Source organism: Sciurus vulgaris, assembly GCF_902686455.1.
Source record: "Sciurus vulgaris genome assembly, chromosome: 16".
NCBI lineage: Eukaryota > Metazoa > Chordata > Mammalia > Rodentia > Sciuridae > Sciurus > Sciurus vulgaris.
The window spans coordinates 1,722,547-1,738,854 of record NC_136477.1 but is presented as its reverse complement, the minus strand read 5'-3'; the positions used below and the strand labels follow the sequence as shown (position 1 = coordinate 1,738,854).

At 64.6% G+C, this 16,308-nt stretch overlaps 1 protein-coding gene across 1 annotated transcript; it reads left to right on the top strand.

Moving 5' to 3' along the window:
* On the top strand, nucleotides 1-14,330 carry LMNB2 (lamin B2). The gene is made up of 12 exons (XM_079115184.1): nucleotides 1-323; nucleotides 6,829-6,965; nucleotides 8,877-9,033; nucleotides 9,111-9,236; nucleotides 11,717-11,887; nucleotides 11,975-12,100; nucleotides 12,300-12,520; nucleotides 12,606-12,885; nucleotides 12,963-13,070; nucleotides 13,442-13,561; nucleotides 13,675-13,779; nucleotides 14,220-14,330. The coding sequence occupies exons 1-12, from the start codon at nucleotides 45-47 to the stop codon at nucleotides 14,259-14,261; spliced, it is 1,872 nt and encodes a 623-aa protein (XP_078971310.1). The 5' UTR covers nucleotides 1-44; the 3' UTR covers nucleotides 14,262-14,330.
* The last annotated feature ends 1,978 nt before the right edge of the window (nucleotides 14,331-16,308 follow it).

Genomic DNA, 16,308 nt, shown 5'->3' with positions numbered 1-16,308 from the left:
CGGCGGCGGGCGGCGGCGGCGCCATCTTGCGCGGCGCGGATTGAATGAGCGCGCCGAGCCCGGGCCGCCGTCGGGAGCCGCGCAGGCCGCGAGCCGCTGCCGCCGCCGCCGCCGCAGCCATGGCCTCGCCGCTGCCCGGTCGCGCGGGCGGGCCCGCCACGCCGCTGTCGCCCACGCGCCTGTCGCGGCTGCAGGAGAAGGAGGAGCTGCGGGAGCTCAACGACCGCCTGGCGCACTACATCGACCGCGTCCGCGCGCTGGAGCTGGAGAACGACCGGCTGCTGCTCAAGATCTCCGAGAAGGAGGAGGTGACCACGCGCGAGGTACGCGGCTCCCGCGCCCGGAGCCGCCCGCCAGGGGCCGCCGAGCTGCGGCGCGCGGCCGGGGTCGTGGGCGCGGCGGCCCCGCCCCCGTGGACGGCGCGGGGCCCGCGGCGGCGGAGGCGGGGACCCGGGCGGGCACCTCCGGGGGCGCGCGGGAGGGCGCGGCCCGGCAGACCCCGCTCTCCTGGGCCGGGCCCGCCGCGGGGCGCCGGGCGTTCCGCAGTGAGGGTGCGGTGCGGGGCTCTCGGGCCCCGGGAGTTTTACGGGGTCCCGAGGCACAGGAGGGAGAGGAGATCTGGGGCACCCTGAGCAACAGGTGCAGACGAGAGGATGCAGACCCGGCCACCCCGCAGGAGGGCGTCCGGGGACTTGGGCAAGCCTTGTATTTTACTCCTCAGGGTCCTGGGGAGACTCGGGGACCCCCGCCCGAGGGGGTATGAGCCAGCATAACTGAGCCTAAGGGGTGGGTGTGGAGGGTGAAGCTGGGGGGACTCTCCTGGGGGGGACACGGGGGAGTCTGGTCTTCGAGGGTCAGTTCTGCCCCCGACCCCACGGACCTGAAGACAGGGGTCCACTAGTGGTCTTGGAGCTCAAGGAGCTTTGGAGGGGTCCTGGGGTTGGAGCTGGGGGGTGGAGGTTGGATTGGGGTTGGGCCTGCCGTTGGGTGGGGATCTGGGAATGGGTTCTGATACCTGGGTCCCATGTGGAATCTGGGTGGCCATGAGCTGGGCCTGGAGCACTGGCCTTGTAGGCACTAGATCTCCTTCCAGCCCAGAGGAAGGCTTTGGACTAGGGAAGTCCTGTCCTGAGGGTTGTGAGGGCTGTCTCTCCAGAGCCCTGGGTGGGGATGCTGTCCCCTGCTGATCCCCTGGAAGCTCTTCTCCCTCCCACCTGCTCATTAAGCGGCAGGAACAGCACCCGCCGCTTGGCTCCTGCTCCCAGGCCTGGGTCTCAGAGTCCCAGGTCTCATTTGCAGATCGACCGCTGAACCCTGGACTTACCAGGGTCCTTCACTTCCCTCTGGAGAGTGAGTGAGGTGGGGACATCTGCAGGGCCTGGGTCAGGGCATGGCGGGTGTCCTGGGAGGCACCTCTCCTCTGGTGGTGGTTGGTGGGGCCACAACAGAACAGATGTTTTACAAAATAAAAGTAATGGAGTAAAGGACAGTGACCAGAAGCATGTATTCATTTGTTGCTATTGGATGGAGCTGGGGACAAGGGGTGTTCAAAAAACAAAGCTTGTTGGTGGAGGGAGGTGGAGGTGTTTTTGTGCCACCCTTGGGCTGCAGGTCTGGGTCCCCTGTGCTGGGGATGGAACCCAGGGCCTCACCACCAGCTGCTGAGCTGCATCCCCAGCTCGCTCGCTCTCTTTCTTATTTTTAATTTTTGTGTGGTGCTGAGGATCGAACCCAGTGCCACCCACGTGCCAGGCAAGTGCTCCCCTCCTGAGCCACAACCCAGCCCCTACCTATTTCTGAGAAGGGGTCTCCCTCAGTTCCTCAGAGTGTCCTGGAGCAGGCAGTCCTCCTGTCTCAGCCTCCCCAGGTGCTGGGGATCACTTGCTGGCACCTGCTTTTTAATAGGCGTGGCCTTGGATAGGCCACTCCGCCTCTTTGAGCCTTGGTTTTGCCATCTATCCAATGGGGGCAGAGTTGTCCCAACTTGGCATGACTACCTGCCTGGGCACACATCATCCTCAGGACAGGAGCAAGCTTCCCGCCTGACAGATGGGCTTGGCACACAGAGTCTTAGCTGTTCTGTAGTCCTGTGAACCTTTGGGGGTGCTGGACCTGGCAAGCATGCAGGAGGTGCCAGCACTGGCCCCCACAGGACTGGCTACCTGTCTGTGTCCAGGTGGTGGCTCTGGGTTTATTTTGCAGCCCTATAAGTAAGAGCCAGGGAAGCTGCGTGGTGGGTGACCTGCTGCCCCGGAGTGCCTGAGGGCCTGAAGTGTCGCCCCTGCCCCTGTCCCTAGCCCAGTCTGCAGAATGTCAGGGACTGCTGCTGGGGGTAGTCCTGTGGGGTCCAGAGGGAGCGACCCTGAGTGGCGGGGGAGGGCCGCCAAGGAGGACGGGGTGCCACGCAGAGTGCTGTGCTTCCCCTCTGGGGTCCAGTGGCTGGCACAGCTGGAGGGCAGGACTGCTCAGCACAGGGCCTGCACTGGCACAGTACCAGACTGGGACCCTGCAGGAGGCGGGTGGTGTGTGAGGTGACCCGAGACCTCCTGCTCCACAGGCCTGGCACCAGTTCTTGGGTGAAACCAGTGCTGTGCTTTGTGTGGCTTCTGGACCTGTCCCACGTGGCCTTGGTTGGCGTTGTTTGGGGCAGAGTGGCCAGTGTTGCTGTGGATGGCCACATGCGTGTGTCCCTGCAGGCTCTAGATCAGAGTTTGCTGGAGAAGGGGCAGGGGGGCAGGGGGAACCCATGCCTGTGCTGCAGGGGTGGGGTTCCCGGATGTGGGGGGCAGGTGCTGCAGGAGCTGGGAGGAGCTTGGCCTGGGCTTTCTTCCCGCCTGCTGGGTGCCCTGCTGTCCCCTGCTAAGGGGTGAGTCTCCAGTGACTCTCCAGCTGAGTGACACCACCCTGTATCTGCTACCCAGGGAAAGACCACCCTGGTTGTCTGCACCCACCTTCGGGCCACAGTTGCTCCCACATTTTCTGGGACTCCTCAAACTGGGTAGGATCCCATGGCAGACACCACAAATGACTGGCGTCCTGGTGCCCAGCGCAAGGGGAGCGGCCTCAGGACCACACCTGTTCCTGGCTGAAAGGGTCTTTGTGAGGCTGGCCCTATCCTCAGGGCTCTGGAAAGGGCCCGTCCCCTCCACTCAACCGTGGCTGAGGGCGAAGGGCGCCGCGGGTGGCATGCAAGCCAGCAGGGCAGGACGGGGCCGTGTGCCAGGAGGACGTGGGTCTCCTGTGGCTGGCCTGGTCTCAGACCATCCCCTCTGTCAGAGCAGTGGCCGGTGCAGGGCTGCCTCGGCAAGGCAGCCGGACTTGTGAGCACCTCTGCCGCTGTCCCCACGCCCATTTCCGCCCTGAGGCCCCGTCCAGGACCTCACAGGACCCTGGGCGTCACGTCTCTTTGGGCTCCTCTGACCCTTTCCCAGACTCAGCTCAGGTGCCCGACAGCCTGAAGTTGGGCGGCCAGGGTGTGTGGCTGCCCTCAGCTGGGCTCCGGGCTCCCTGGTGCTTTCTCACGCTGGGTGAAGTGAATAACATTTTAAACATTTTGATAGAATGTTTTAAAAAGTAACCAAAATTTGAAAAACTCACAATGAATAAAATACCAACATGTAACCCAGCGTGGGGGTTGCTGGCCTTCCCGTGCTGCTCACAGGTCCCCAGGTACCCAGCGCTCAGCTTGGTCTTGCTGAGAACTGGTGTCCTCCACATCCTCGGAGTAGTGAGGTGGCCTGCAGCTGGCGCATTCCAGCACGCAGTATGGCTGCAGGGTCTCGTTGGTGACAGCTGTGTGCTCTCCACCCCTGTAACGAGGCGCCTGCGTGGCTTCTGAAGGGGGCTCGCACTCTGGGAGCGCCAGGCCTGGCTGGCCGGCTCCTGCCACCAGGCAGCACGCCTGCAGCTGCCTCCAGCCTGAGGCCAGGGCAGGTCCCCGGGGACCAGGCCTTCAGCAGGTGGGCCTGGGGGACATTGGGGACCTGACCCTAGCACCTCCTCTGGGTGCCTGTCTCACTCGCCCCCGGGCAGGTGACGTGCGTGTGTGTGCGCGCACGCGCGCGCCTACAGTGTTTGGGGAGGGGCGGCGCTTCTTGTGAACACGGAGTGTATTCTGCAAGTTAGCTCCCGGGGCAGGAGCTGAGGGTGGGACCCCGGATGGCCACCTGGACAGAGCTGGGAGAGGGTGGCCAGGGCCCGGGGCTTGCTCCATCACCCCACACCGTGTCCCCGCAGACCCCAGCGGTGCCAGGAGGAGGCCTTTTCCTGCCTCTGGGAGCTGCTGCTGGGACAGTCCCCTGGCCGCCGTTCCCGCTCCCACTCTGGATGTGCCTGGGGTGTTGTGGCTTGACCGTTCAGAGTCCCCCCAGTCCAAGCAGCTAGGACTGACCCCATTCCCAGCAGCACAGCCCACTGTCGCATGTGGGCCCCTGACAAGCCTCTCCTGTGGACTGAAACCAGCACGGTCCTACTGGACCCCGCCCCGCGCTCTGGCCCAGATGGATGGTGCTGGGTCCAGTGCACCAGGGCTGGGCAGCGCTCTCCAATGCCTGGGCCTGTTGCCTTTTTTTTTGGTACCAGGGATTCAACCCAGGGGCACTTAACTGCTTAGGACCTTGCTAAGTTGCTGAAGCTGACCTTGAACTCACAATCCTCCTGCTTCAGCCTCCTGAGCTGCCAGGATTACAGGCATGTGCCACTGTGCCCAGCTTCCACTGCCCCGTTCTAGAACATGCTCCTAGCCCTGAGGAGAGCCCAACTTTCCCAGCTCTGCACCCACAAGTCCACGTCCCGTTTCTAGACTCCCCTATCCTGGACGTCTCCTGTCACTGGGTCACACACTGTGGCCTCGTGTGTCTGGCTCTCACTGAGTGCAAGGTCCTCAGGTCCATCCACACTGCAGCTGTGTCACCTTGCCCCTGCCTGTGGCCAAGGGGTGCTCCAGGGGGATGGGCCATGCTAGGGGTCCATCTGCCCATCTGTCGATGGACTCGTGGGCTTTGGGCTTTGGGCTTTGGTGATGGTGATTGCTGCCAAGCCAGCCTTGTGCGGGGCCTCCTGGCGGGGACTCTCCCTTGTCAGGCACGCCTAGGAGGGGGTGCTGGGGTGGGCGCTCCCTGGGAGGAGCCACCAGCAGCCTTCCACAGTGGCTGCACTGTCTCATGTCCCCGCCTGACTCCAGTGTCTCTGGCCCTCACCCACACCTGTGGCTGTCAGTCTGAGACTGATGTCCCAGGGGTGTGAAGTGTGTCTTCTGTGGTTTGGCCCCCACATACTTTTAAACACATCAGGCACATAGCTTTGCGTGTGCAGGAGGTGGGGAGGGCACGAAGGCCAGCAGATGTCCGTCCTGCTGCCAGCTGGCATGCAGGGTCGGGACAGGGAAAAGCCCTGTGTGGGAAGGCCAGGCGTGTGGTGGCTGTGGCCACAGCAGGTTGATAGGACTGAGGTGGCTGCTCTCAGGGCTGAGTGCATCCCTCTGACTCCAAAGGCCCCTCGCTAGGGATGGACGTGGGCAGCCTGGCTCGTCACCAGCTGGGCTTTGAACCTTCTGTCCCTGGTGGCTGGCTCAGGGGTCCTGGAGGAACTCTGCCCCTCCCCGGCCTGCCAGTGGCTCCTCGTGTTGGGGTCTCTGATCCCAGGGCGTGGTTGAGGGCAGGGCTTGTACTAGCCAGGAGCCCAGCCTGAGGACACCAGCACAGCCTGTGGGGGTCCAGTGGCCTCCAGACGAGGCCAGTTTTAGTCAACTTTTTTGCTGTGACTGAAAGGCCTGAACACACAGTGTAGAGGAGGGAAAGTTTATTTTCGAGCATGAAATTTCAGAGGTCTCAGTCCCTGGACGCAAGTGCCATTCCTCGGGGCTCGAGGTGGGGCTGAACGTCGTGGCAGGTGTCACACAGGGAAGCTGCTCATGTGGTGATGGGGAAGCAGAGACTCCACTCTCCAGATACAGGATATGTACCCCCAGGGTGCCCCCAGGACCCAGCTCCTCAGCCACGCCTTTGATCCAGCGGGGAGTAGGGCGCTGTCCGCGAAGGCACTCGTGACCCACCCTCTCTCCTCTAAGCCTTCTTGTGCTGTCTCACACATGAGCCTTTGGGGGACACCCCACATCCAAACGGTAACGGGGCCAAACCCCCCTTTGAGGAGGGGCACAGGCCTGTAGGTGCCAGGGTCCTGGAGGAAGGGGTGGTATTAGACCAGTGGTCCCGAGCTGGGCAGTGGACCCAGGACCAGGCCTGGGGAGCTGCTGGCATAGAGTCGGTGGAGCCAGTGACACCGCGCACATCCTGCAGTGCCCAGGACGTCACCCCAAGGGATGGCCTGGGTCTTTGTCCACAGTGCCCAGGGGGAGACCCTTGGTCACATGTTCTACCAATTTTTGGAATTTGGAAGCTGAGAATGTGAGGAATATATGTGACATGGCCCTGATAGCTGCCCAGGGACTCGAGCGTCCAGATGCAGCTAGTCCGGCTCTCCCAGGAGGTAGGCCGAGGCCCCCTCCTGTCGGTCAGGTTCCTCTAGGCAGGTAGTGCCCAGGGCCTAGGCGAGGGCCCCTGGGCTCCGGCACCAGTGCGCTGCCTGGCCCGAGCTGCAATGTGGGGAAGAGGGGTCATTCCAGAAGGGGGCGGGGCGGGGGTCCTGGGAGCCAGCACGGCGATCTTGCTGAGAGTCTGCCACTTGTGGTGCCCCTGCCAGGGTGCTGTCTGCCCCTCTGAGAGCAGGGCGATGGGGCAGCACCGTGGCCTCGCTGTCTTGCCATGTGCTGGGCTGGGGAGTCTGGGCACCCTGGGCACTGTCGGCCTTCAGCTTGGGCTGTCTCCCCAGGTGAGCGGCATTAAGGCGCTGTATGAATCCGAGCTGGCCGATGCCCGCAGGGCCCTGGACGAGACAGCCCGGGAGCGTGCGCGCCTGCAGATTGAGATGGGCAAGCTGAGTGCCGAGCTGGAAGAAGTCAGCAAGAGGTAGGGGGTGCGGCTCCCTGCTGGGCTGGGGCTGCTGCGTGGCCTGGACACCAGTGGGCGACTGGGCAGCTGGAGCTGGAGGGGAGGCTGCTGCGACCTGGTCTCTCCTGGCGTTCACACAAGTGCGCAGGTGTGCACACCTTCAAAGCAGAGGACACTCGGAGGAGTTGTGAGGGCCTCCTGCCTCGTACCTTCCCATCCCTGTGCCTCCTGCAGGCCCTGCTGACGAGAGCTCAGCCTTGGGCTTTCAGTGGGGGAGGCTCACCTGCGGCTCCGGGGTGGCAGGCAGCTGGACAGGGGCTGGGCTCCCTTGGTTCTCAGCTCAGTCTGGAATTGGGCTCCCTGGGCTCTGCTGCAGCGTCACCTTCTGCATCCTTCTGCGTCACCGTCCGCAGGTCCCTGTGGTCTGCGCAGGAGCAGAAGGGGCGTCTCCTGGCCGCTGCTGCCCAGAGCTGCTCTTCTGTGCTCTCGCTGTGCCCAGGCCTGGCTCAGCTTCGGAGGCACCTGTGGGCACCTGCCACCCCCGCTGGTGGGAGGGTCCTAGGACCATCCTGATGGGGTGTGGCTGATCTGGGTGTCCCCAGAGCTGATGGCACCTAGGCCACCTGGCTTGGGGACAGGCGCTGTATCCGGGCTGGATCGGAGCCAGACTGCTTGCAGAACAAACCGGCATCAGTAGGCCGTGCGCTGCAGGTTCCTGGAACTCGGCCTCCTCGGGAGACCGCGAGGCCTGCCTTGCCTGTCACTGTCCTCAAACTGGGTCGCCTTCCTGACAGGCTTGGTCTGGTGCTTTCCTCCTGACAAATGGCCTGAGACGCGTGGTGACAGACGCGGGTGCCCCGGGGAGCTCTTGGCACCTTGGGCTGCTCCCAGGCTGGGGCTCTGCCAGTGGGCAGACCCTGCTCTTGGTGTTGGGCCCTCTGCTGACCCTGACCCTTCCCAGGCCCGATTCCTGCTCCTGTCGCCCTGACCACTTTGTCCATCCTCTTCTCCGGGAGTGATTGCAGCCAGCTCTGCGTCCCCCGCCGCCTCGGCCTCCCCGGCTCTCCTTCCTGTTGCCTCCGCCCTTGAGCACAGAGGGCCCAGGAGGGCACGGTGACTCCCAGGCGCACAGCTGGTGTGGGACAGCTCCTCCCACAGAGCTTGTGCTCAGTCGCAGTTTCTCCAGAGCCCCCAAAAGTCCACTGCAGGAACTCGGGGTGTGCAGCCCTCTACCTAGGAGTGCAGGGCTGCTCCAGGCGGCTGCGCCCCAGACCTCCATGGAGGCCACGCAGGCCTGGACTCACCGTCCCACAGGCTCACTGGCACCCCCAGGGCTCACCCTGGCCCAGGGCAGTCCTGGCCCAGGGACATGGGCTTAGGAGTTGCTGGCATGAAGTGGGCAGAGATCAGGGATGCTGCTCTGTGCCCAGCTGCATCCCAAAGACAACCCAGCCCCGTGTTCACAGTGCCAAGGGGACCATCCTTGGCATCTCCACCCTTGTTTGAAGGGGCACAATTCTTTGGGGGAGGAGGGTAAACATTCAGCTCCTGAAAGTCCCAACGAAGCTCACAGTGGTCAGCAGCCCGAGTGGGGCTCTCGGTAGCTCTCTTAGGGTCCTGGCGTTTGCTGTGTGGTGTCGGTACTGGTAGACAGCAGCCAGCGGTGCTGTCCCTGTGACTCAGGAGCCGTCCGGCCCTGCGCAGCACTCGGGAAAGGATGCGGGCACCCCTGCCTCCAGTGACGTGGGCAGCTCTGAACAGCCTGCCTGCCGCTGGCCCTGAGAGGCGTGGCGTGTCCCTGTGGGGCGGGGTGGACCAGGGCCAGAGTCCCCTGCAACTGCCTGGCCTCCTGGGCCCCTTCAGCCCAGGGACTCCTGATGGCAGACTGCCCCGCAGCCTGCCTGGCTCACTTGCCCTCTTGACCTGCAGTGCCAAGAAGAGGGAAGGCGAGCTCACAGTGGCCCAGGGCCGCGTGAAGGACCTGGAGTCCCTGTTCCACCGGAGTGAGGTGGAGCTGGCCACAGCCCTGAGCGACAAGCGCAGCCTGGAGGGCGAGGTGGCGGAGCTCCGGGCCCAGCTGGCCAAGGTAGGCTGCGGCTCCCAAGCCCAGGTGCCCAGCCCAGTGCGCGGCAGCGTCCTCTCAGTGGGTCCCTTGTCTCCCAGGCAGAGGATGGTCACGCAGTGGCCAAAAAGCAGCTGGAGAAAGAGACGCTGATGCGTGTGGACCTGGAGAACCGCTGCCAGAGCCTGCAGGAGGAGCTGGACTTCCAGAAGAGCGTGTTCGAGGAGGTGAGTCCGGGGCTCCTGCTCCTCCGTCCCTGCCACCCCGTCCTGGGCCCTGCCTCCAGTCTGCCTCCGTCTTCACGCGGCCTGTCCCCTCTTGTCTCTTGTGAGGGCGCTTTGTCACTGGGTCTGGCTCTCACCTGCCGGCACGTACCGACCCCCACGGCCTGTGTCCACGTAAGCTCAGGCGCAGGCTCTGGGCCACCACTCAGCCTGCCCTAGCGTCTCCCTCCCCTCCGCCCGCTGCCAACACCTGGGCTGTGGCTTCTTACCACGGTTGGGGGCCCGGCCCCCAGGCAGGTCAGCCAGGCTGCGGGTCCTCCCCCAGGGTTCTGCAGGCCCCGCCCACCACAGCCCACTGTGTTGTCACAGCCCGCGGAATCCTTGGGCTGGCCTGGGCTGGGCCGGGCCACCAAGTGGCCACTGCGGGAAGACCTGCAAGTGGAAGGGATGCCTGTGCAGTTGCGGGACCGCGCCCGGCTCCGGCCAGGCCCAGCCGCCATGCACGCCTGCGGGTTGGGCAGTCCTGTGAGGGGACCTGTGACCAGAGCCTTCAGGGAGCCTGGACTCCTGGGGGCGTCCACGAGGGAGCCCCAGGGAGGTCCCCAGTCCCTGCAGGGATCCTTCAGGGCGCCTGCGAGGGGACCTGAGCTTAGGAGAGGATCCATGGGGGAATTCAGGAGGGACCCTCAGCCTGCGAGGAGACCTGTGAAGGGGTCCGCGAGCGAGCCCACGAGGGACCCCGCGCGGGAACCCCCGAAGGAGCCCGAGCCCGCGAGGGACCCCACGCGGGAACCCCGGAAGGAGCCCGAGCCCGCGAGGGACCCCACGCGGGAACCCCGGAAGGAGCCCGAGCCCGCGAGGGACCCCCCGCGGGGACCCCCGAAGGAGCCCGAGCCCGCGTGGGACCCCCCGCGGGGACCCCCGAAGGAGCCCGAGCCCACAAGGGACCCCCCGCGGGAACCCCAGAAGAAAGCTGTGGGGGGGCCCGAGCCCGCAAGGAGACCCCAGAAGAAAGCCGTGGGGGGGCCCGAGCCCGCAAGGAGACCCCAGAAGAAAGCCGTGGGGGGACCCGAGCCCGCAAGGAGACCCCAGAAGAAAGCCGTGGGGGGGCCCGAGCCCGCGAGGAGACCCCAGAAGAGACCCATGAGGGAAGCAGTGAAGAGATTCCTGGGGGGACTTAGGAAGGTCCCCTTGGAGGAACCGGTGTGGGGACCTGCCAAGAGACCCACGCGGAGGTCTGGGGGGAGGCCTGTGAGGACACCCTTGGAGAAACTTGTATGGGGGTCTGTGCTGCCACCTGTGAGGGGACCCACCGAGAGACCCCCCAGGGGAGCCGCCAGGAGACCACGGAGGAGACCCGGGAAGACAGCCCTCAAGGGAGCCACTAGGGCGCCCAGGAAGGGCTGCAAGAGACCCCTGAGGGGCAGGGGGCCGGCACCAGCCGTGGGGAAGGTGGGTGCACTGCACGGGCCGCCGGGACAGGGAGCAGGGTAACCTGCACAGGGTAGGCCGTCCAGGTCCCTCAGGGCCGCTCTCCTCTCCACAGCTGGCTGGGCCTGCCTTCGTCCTCAGGCCCCTCGGCCTCTGTCAAAGCCCCGGGCCTCGTCCCTTTCTCTCTGTGGGTGTTGGGGGGCGGCGGGTTCCTGGGGATGGAGGCTCGACCACTGAGCTGTTCCCGGCCTGCTTGATTCCACCTGAGACCGGTCTCGCAGCGTTGCTCAAGACGACCTCGATCTCGAAACCCCCTGCCCGCCCCTCCTGAGGCACTGGTATGACAGGCGAGGCCGCTACCCATCAGTGGGTTCCCGTAAAGAACAGCTTTTGTTGAGAGGTGACCCCGGGCCGCAGAAAGGGCAGAGTTGAGTGTCCTCAGACTGTAGAGTCTCAGGTTGTCCCCGCCAATTCCGCAGCACTCCATCACCCCAAAGGGAAGCCCGGCCTGTGAGCAGCGCCCCTCCCAGCCCTGCACTGGGAGGCCACTCCCATCTGACTGCTGTCCTGGATGATTCCTGTCACTGGTGTCTGGCACTCAGCACGAGGTCCTCAGGCCCATACAGGCTGCAGCCGAGTCACCTGGCTCCTGCTGGTGGTCAGGGAGCTGCAGGGCTGCCAGCGGGCCACGCACATTTGGGCCATGTGCATTCTCCAGTGGTCCCAGGGCCCGCAGCTGTGAACATTTGTGAACAGGCAGCCCCGGGGAGGCTGGGGATGCCGAGGTTTCGTGTGGGTAGGGGACGGGGCGCTCCATCATGCACTGCACCCCCAGCCGGGTTCTGCTTCCTTGGAGATGGTCTGGCCTAGGTGCCCGGGCTGACCCTGGGCTTGAGGTCCGCTGCACTTCTAAGCACTCACGCAGGCCTCGTGCCTGGGGAGTGGGACAAGGTCGTGGGACGAGGGCGTCTGTCCCCTGCCTTCCTCCTGGGGTCTCTGTGGCGCCCTCACAGCCACCCCGCAGCAGGGTCAGGGGCTCTGTCCCCACACAGGAGGTGCGGGAGACTCGGCGACGGCATGAGCGGCGCCTGGTGGAGGTGGACAGCGGCCGGCAGCAGGAGTACGACCTGCGGATGGCACAGGCCCTGGAGGAGCTGCGCAGCCAGCACGACGAGCAAGTGCGGCTGTACCGGCTGGAGCTGGAGCAGACCTACCAGGCCAAGGTGCCGCAGCCCCGCCCTGCCGTGCCCCGCCCCGCGCCCGGCCACGCCCCCTCCACGCCACGCCCCTCACCGCCCCCTCTACCCTAGCTGGACCACGCCAAGCTGAGCTCCGACCAGAATGACAAGGCGGCCAGCGCTGCCCGCGAGGAGCTGAAGGAGGCCCGCATGCGGGTCGAGTCCCTCAGCTACCAGCTCTCCGGCCTTCAGAAGCAGGTGAGGCCCGCCTTGTGGGCGGAGCATCCCTCCTGCATGCTCCTGAGCCTGTTCTGCAGCCCAGCCTCTGTCCCCACCCATGCCGAGGGTCCTTTTGTCCTGCTGTCCCACCAACGGTAGCCCCAGAAGAGGCCTCACGAGGGGTGATCATCTCATGATGGCACAGGCTGCACTGACCTGGCCACCTGCCCCTCCCCAGGCCAGTGCTGCTGAGGACCGCATCCGAGAGCTAGAGGAAGCCATGACTGGGGAGCGGGACAAGTTCCGGAAGATGCTGGACGCTAAGGAGCAGGAGATGACAGAGATGCGGGATGTGATGCAGCAGCAGCTGGCTGAGTACCAGGAGCTGCTGGACGTCAAGCTGACCCTGGACATGGAGATCAGCGCCTACCGCAAGCTCCTAGAGGGCGAGGAGGAGAGGTGGGCGGCAGGTGCTGGGCAGCCAGCAGCTACTGGTCCTGGCTTTTCTGGGCCAGCAGTCACACTTCCCCCACTGTACCCTTAGGCTGAAGCTGTCTCCCAGCCCGTCCTCGCGGGTGACAATTTCACGGGCCACCTCAAGCAGCAGCAGCAGCAGCTTGTCTGCAGCTGGGCGTTCAGGCCGAAGCAAGCGCCGGAGGCTGGAGGTGGAGGAGCCCCCGGGCAGCGGGTCGAGTGGCATTGGCTCGGGGAGTAGCAGCAGCAGCTTCCACCTGGCCCAGCAGGCGTCGGCCACTGGCAGCATCACCATTGAGGAGATCGACCTGGAGGGCAGGTTCGTGAGACTGAAGAACAACTCGGACAAGGTGAGCGGCTGGGCAGGGCAGAGCACCTGCTGCGGTCCTGGTGGGCTGCGGGTCACATGTGCGTGCACCCCTTCCAGGATCAGTCCCTGGGGAACTGGAGGATCAAGAGGCAGGTCCTCGAGGGTGACGAGATCGCCTATAAGTTTACACCCAAGTACGTCCTGCGGGCTGGCCAGATGGTCACGGTAGGTGGCATCCCAGAGGGGCAGGCGGGAGGCTGGCGGGACAGCTTCAGCTGGGGTGCTACAGGGGTCCAGCACCTACCCCAAGGTCAGCCGCTGAGTCATGGAGTGGCTGTGCCAGGGGTCTGAGTCACAGCTGTTTGGGCTGGTGGGCGTTGGGGAGAGGTCAGTTACGGCCACGAGGGACCTCAGAGTGCTCAGCTTGAGTGCCCTGCTCCTGTGAGTCTGAGTCTCTGCATCCTGGGGGACATCTGGGAACAAGGCCAAGTCAGGCTGCAATGCCAGGGCACTGAAGGCTGCAGGGTAGGGGGCCAGGTGCTGCCCCCACCCCAGAGCCAGAGGTGACTGAGTAGTGGACGTTCTTGGGTTGGCAGGTGTGGGCAGCTGGTGCAGGGGTGGCCCACAGCCCCCCCTCAACACTCGTGTGGAAGAGCCAGAACAGCTGGGGCGCGGGCGAGAGCTTCCGCACCGTGCTGGTCAACGCCGATGGAGAGGTGGGTGTGAGGCTCCAGTGGGGTGTGGCCGCACCCCGCACCTGCCCTCACTGCGCAGTCCTGGGGTGGAGCCTGGGCGAGGCTGCAGCCTAGCAGTGGCTCGTCTGGTGCAGGAAGTGGCCACGAGAGCCGTGAAGCAGTCCCCCCCAGCGCGGGAGAACGGGGAGGAGGAGGAGGAGGACGCCGAGTTCGGGGAGGAGGATCTTTTCCATCAACAGGTAGTGACCCTGTGCCCACCTGCTGCCTGGGCAGAGTCCCCGGGTACACACACATGCTTGCTGGGCAGTGGGGCCACCCTCACACTGCCCCTGGTCTGTGGCCACACAGGCAGGATGGGGACAGTGTTCTTGCCCACCCCCTTGCTCTTGTGGGGATTCTGTGACATCAGCGCAGCTGGCTGGAGGGTCCCTGAGATGGGGGGTGTCCGGCTTTCCCGACTCAGATGCCAGCTGCTTGCAGAGGGTTGGTGCTGGGTCACAGTGAGGTACCTCTGATTTTGGACTCAGACGTGTGCAGCTCACAGGGAGTGGAGGAATGGAGGGTTCTAGAAGGGAACTGGGGATCCCAGCCGGGCCCTGAGCCCCTCCTGTGCCCTGCCCAGCCAGGCCCGCCGCCCGGGCTCGGCCTCACAACTGCTGTCCTGCTTCCTTCCTCCCAGGGGGACCCGCGGACCACCTCGAGGGGCTGCTGCCTGATGTGACCCCAGCACTCCACGTCTACACCTTGTTCTTTACCCAGAGCCACTGAAGACTATTTTTCTATCATCGGCTTTTGTTAGTCCTTGATCTGTTTCTAGCTGATTTTTAAGCAAATTGCCCACACACAGCGGGTCAGTGTCTGCGACCCTCACCCTGGCATACCTCGCCACTCCCACCCGGCCGCCTCCCACCACCAGAAGCCTGAAGGCCTAGCGGCTGGGCCTGGGTGCTGTGCAGGGTCGCATCCCTGCCTCTGCTTCAGTGGTAGACCTCGCCTGGGAAGGGACAGAACGGCCTCTGGGGGGCTCAAGGTGGATGGAACATGAAACGTGTAGGGGTTCTGTAGCTGTAGGGCTTCTTAAAAACCAAATTCAGAATCCAGGTTCTGACCTGGTGAGTTGGGGGAGGGTACTGTCCCATCAGGATTTGGTGGCTCCACTTCAGATGCCAGAAACCAACTGGTCATGCACCAAGTGGGTTGAAGCAGAGGGGCTGACCAGGTCCCAGGGTGAACTCTGCTGTAGCCAGGGCTGCAGGGCTTGGCCTGTCCTGAGGGTGGGCAGCAGGCTGGGATTCTCTGACATGGGCCTCCTGGGCCTCAGTCCTAAAGCTTTCCAGTTCCCACCCTGACCCTGCAGGGCTGTCAGAGCAGGAAAGGAGGACACTCCCTAAGATCTGTCAACACAGTGCACAGTAGGGGACAAGGGGACACTGCTGACCTCGGGAGCAAAGGCCATGAGTTTCAGAACAACTGACTGCATGATAACTGATTCCTGACCCTCGCAGAGGAGGGACTTTGGGGGAGGGGTCTGGGTGTGGCGGCGTTGGCTGCCTTTCACCTGTGCACACATGCACATGTCCACGCTGGACCTGCGACTGGCTGGTGAGATGCCCCTCAGTCAGCAGATGGAAACGGGCCCGCCTGCCCCGCAGCCCTTTCTGCAGCCGGCTTTCTGCTCCCGCAGAGATACACAGAAGCTATTTTTTTAATGGATATTTATTTTTTTACATTCATCAGTACGCAGGTCACCAGGACCCCACTCCAGGGGATCAAGCCAGGGCCCCAGGACAAGCAGCTCATCCTCCAAGGGATGGCATGGGGACGGGGAGCTGCTCAGTGCGCACCCAGCTCCAAGTGGCAGACCTCCCTCAGGGCAGCTAGAGGCTGAGACTGACGCTGAGCCATGGACACTCCCTGTCCCCAGAAAGCAGGGCTCAGGCACAACACAGTCCTTCCCCAGCGGGGCCCTGCCCTGCAGTCTGGGCAAGTGCGGTGCTGTTCTGGGTCACTCGGGAACAGCCCCAGGCAGGGAAAGCACCAGTGGACACAGTGCTGCTGCCACCACCGCCGCTACCTTTGCTCCAGAGCCCGCTAGCTGCCCTGTTTTCAGGAGTCCCCGGCTTCCCATGTGGTGACCACTTACCACGCAGTTCCTCGCGGAAGGTCAGGCAGGCCTTGCTGCTGTGTCGGCGCGCCTGCGGGCACCTCCGCCTGCCGTGATGTGAGCCCAAGCCGCTGGCCTCAGTGCCAGAGCTCCCCGGACGGTGGGGAGCCCTGCTGGTGCCAGCTGCACCCCAGGGTGGGCCCGAGGCTGGTCCAACGCCCTGCAGACCAGGCTCAGGGCCCCTCGCGCACCCGACGGACCTGGTGCGGAGGGGCTGCTAGTTGGCCACCCCAGGTGTGCCCTGGGTGGCCGGCCGACAAGGGAGGTCGTCGGGAACCGAGCACTAGGTAGGTGGAGGCGCCCGGCCTGGGAAAGAACGTGCGCTTGTCCCCAGACAGCTCAGCTTCGTGCCGCGTAGCGCGGCAAGGCCCCGAGGTGTGGGCGAGGCCCGCGCGCCCGCGCCGCCCCGTCTCTGGCTGGACGCCGGGCCGCGCGGACGTCGGGGCTGCTCGCCGGCTGAGATGCATGCCGAGTGTGTGGTTTTTGTTTCTTCCCCTCCCGTGATTTGTAACGTACGTTTTATGACGAGAAACTTTTGTACAACGCGCCAATAAACAATTTGACCACCGCCTCCCAGTGGGTCCTAGCGCCGGAGCGGGTACAC

Bases quoted from the DNA above. Each gene is read 5' to 3' on its own strand.
- LMNB2 (XM_079115184.1), top strand. From the start codon at position 45: ATGAGCGCGCCGAGCCCGGGCCGCCGTCGGGAGCCGCGCAGGCCGCGA. The intron at 12,521-12,605 runs GTGGGCGGCAGG...CTGTACCCTTAG, and splicing joins CTAGAGGGCGAGGAGGAGAG to GCTGAAGCTGTCTCCCAGCC. The intron at 13,562-13,674 runs GTGGGTGTGAGG...CGTCTGGTGCAG, and splicing joins TGGTCAACGCCGATGGAGAG to GAAGTGGCCACGAGAGCCGT.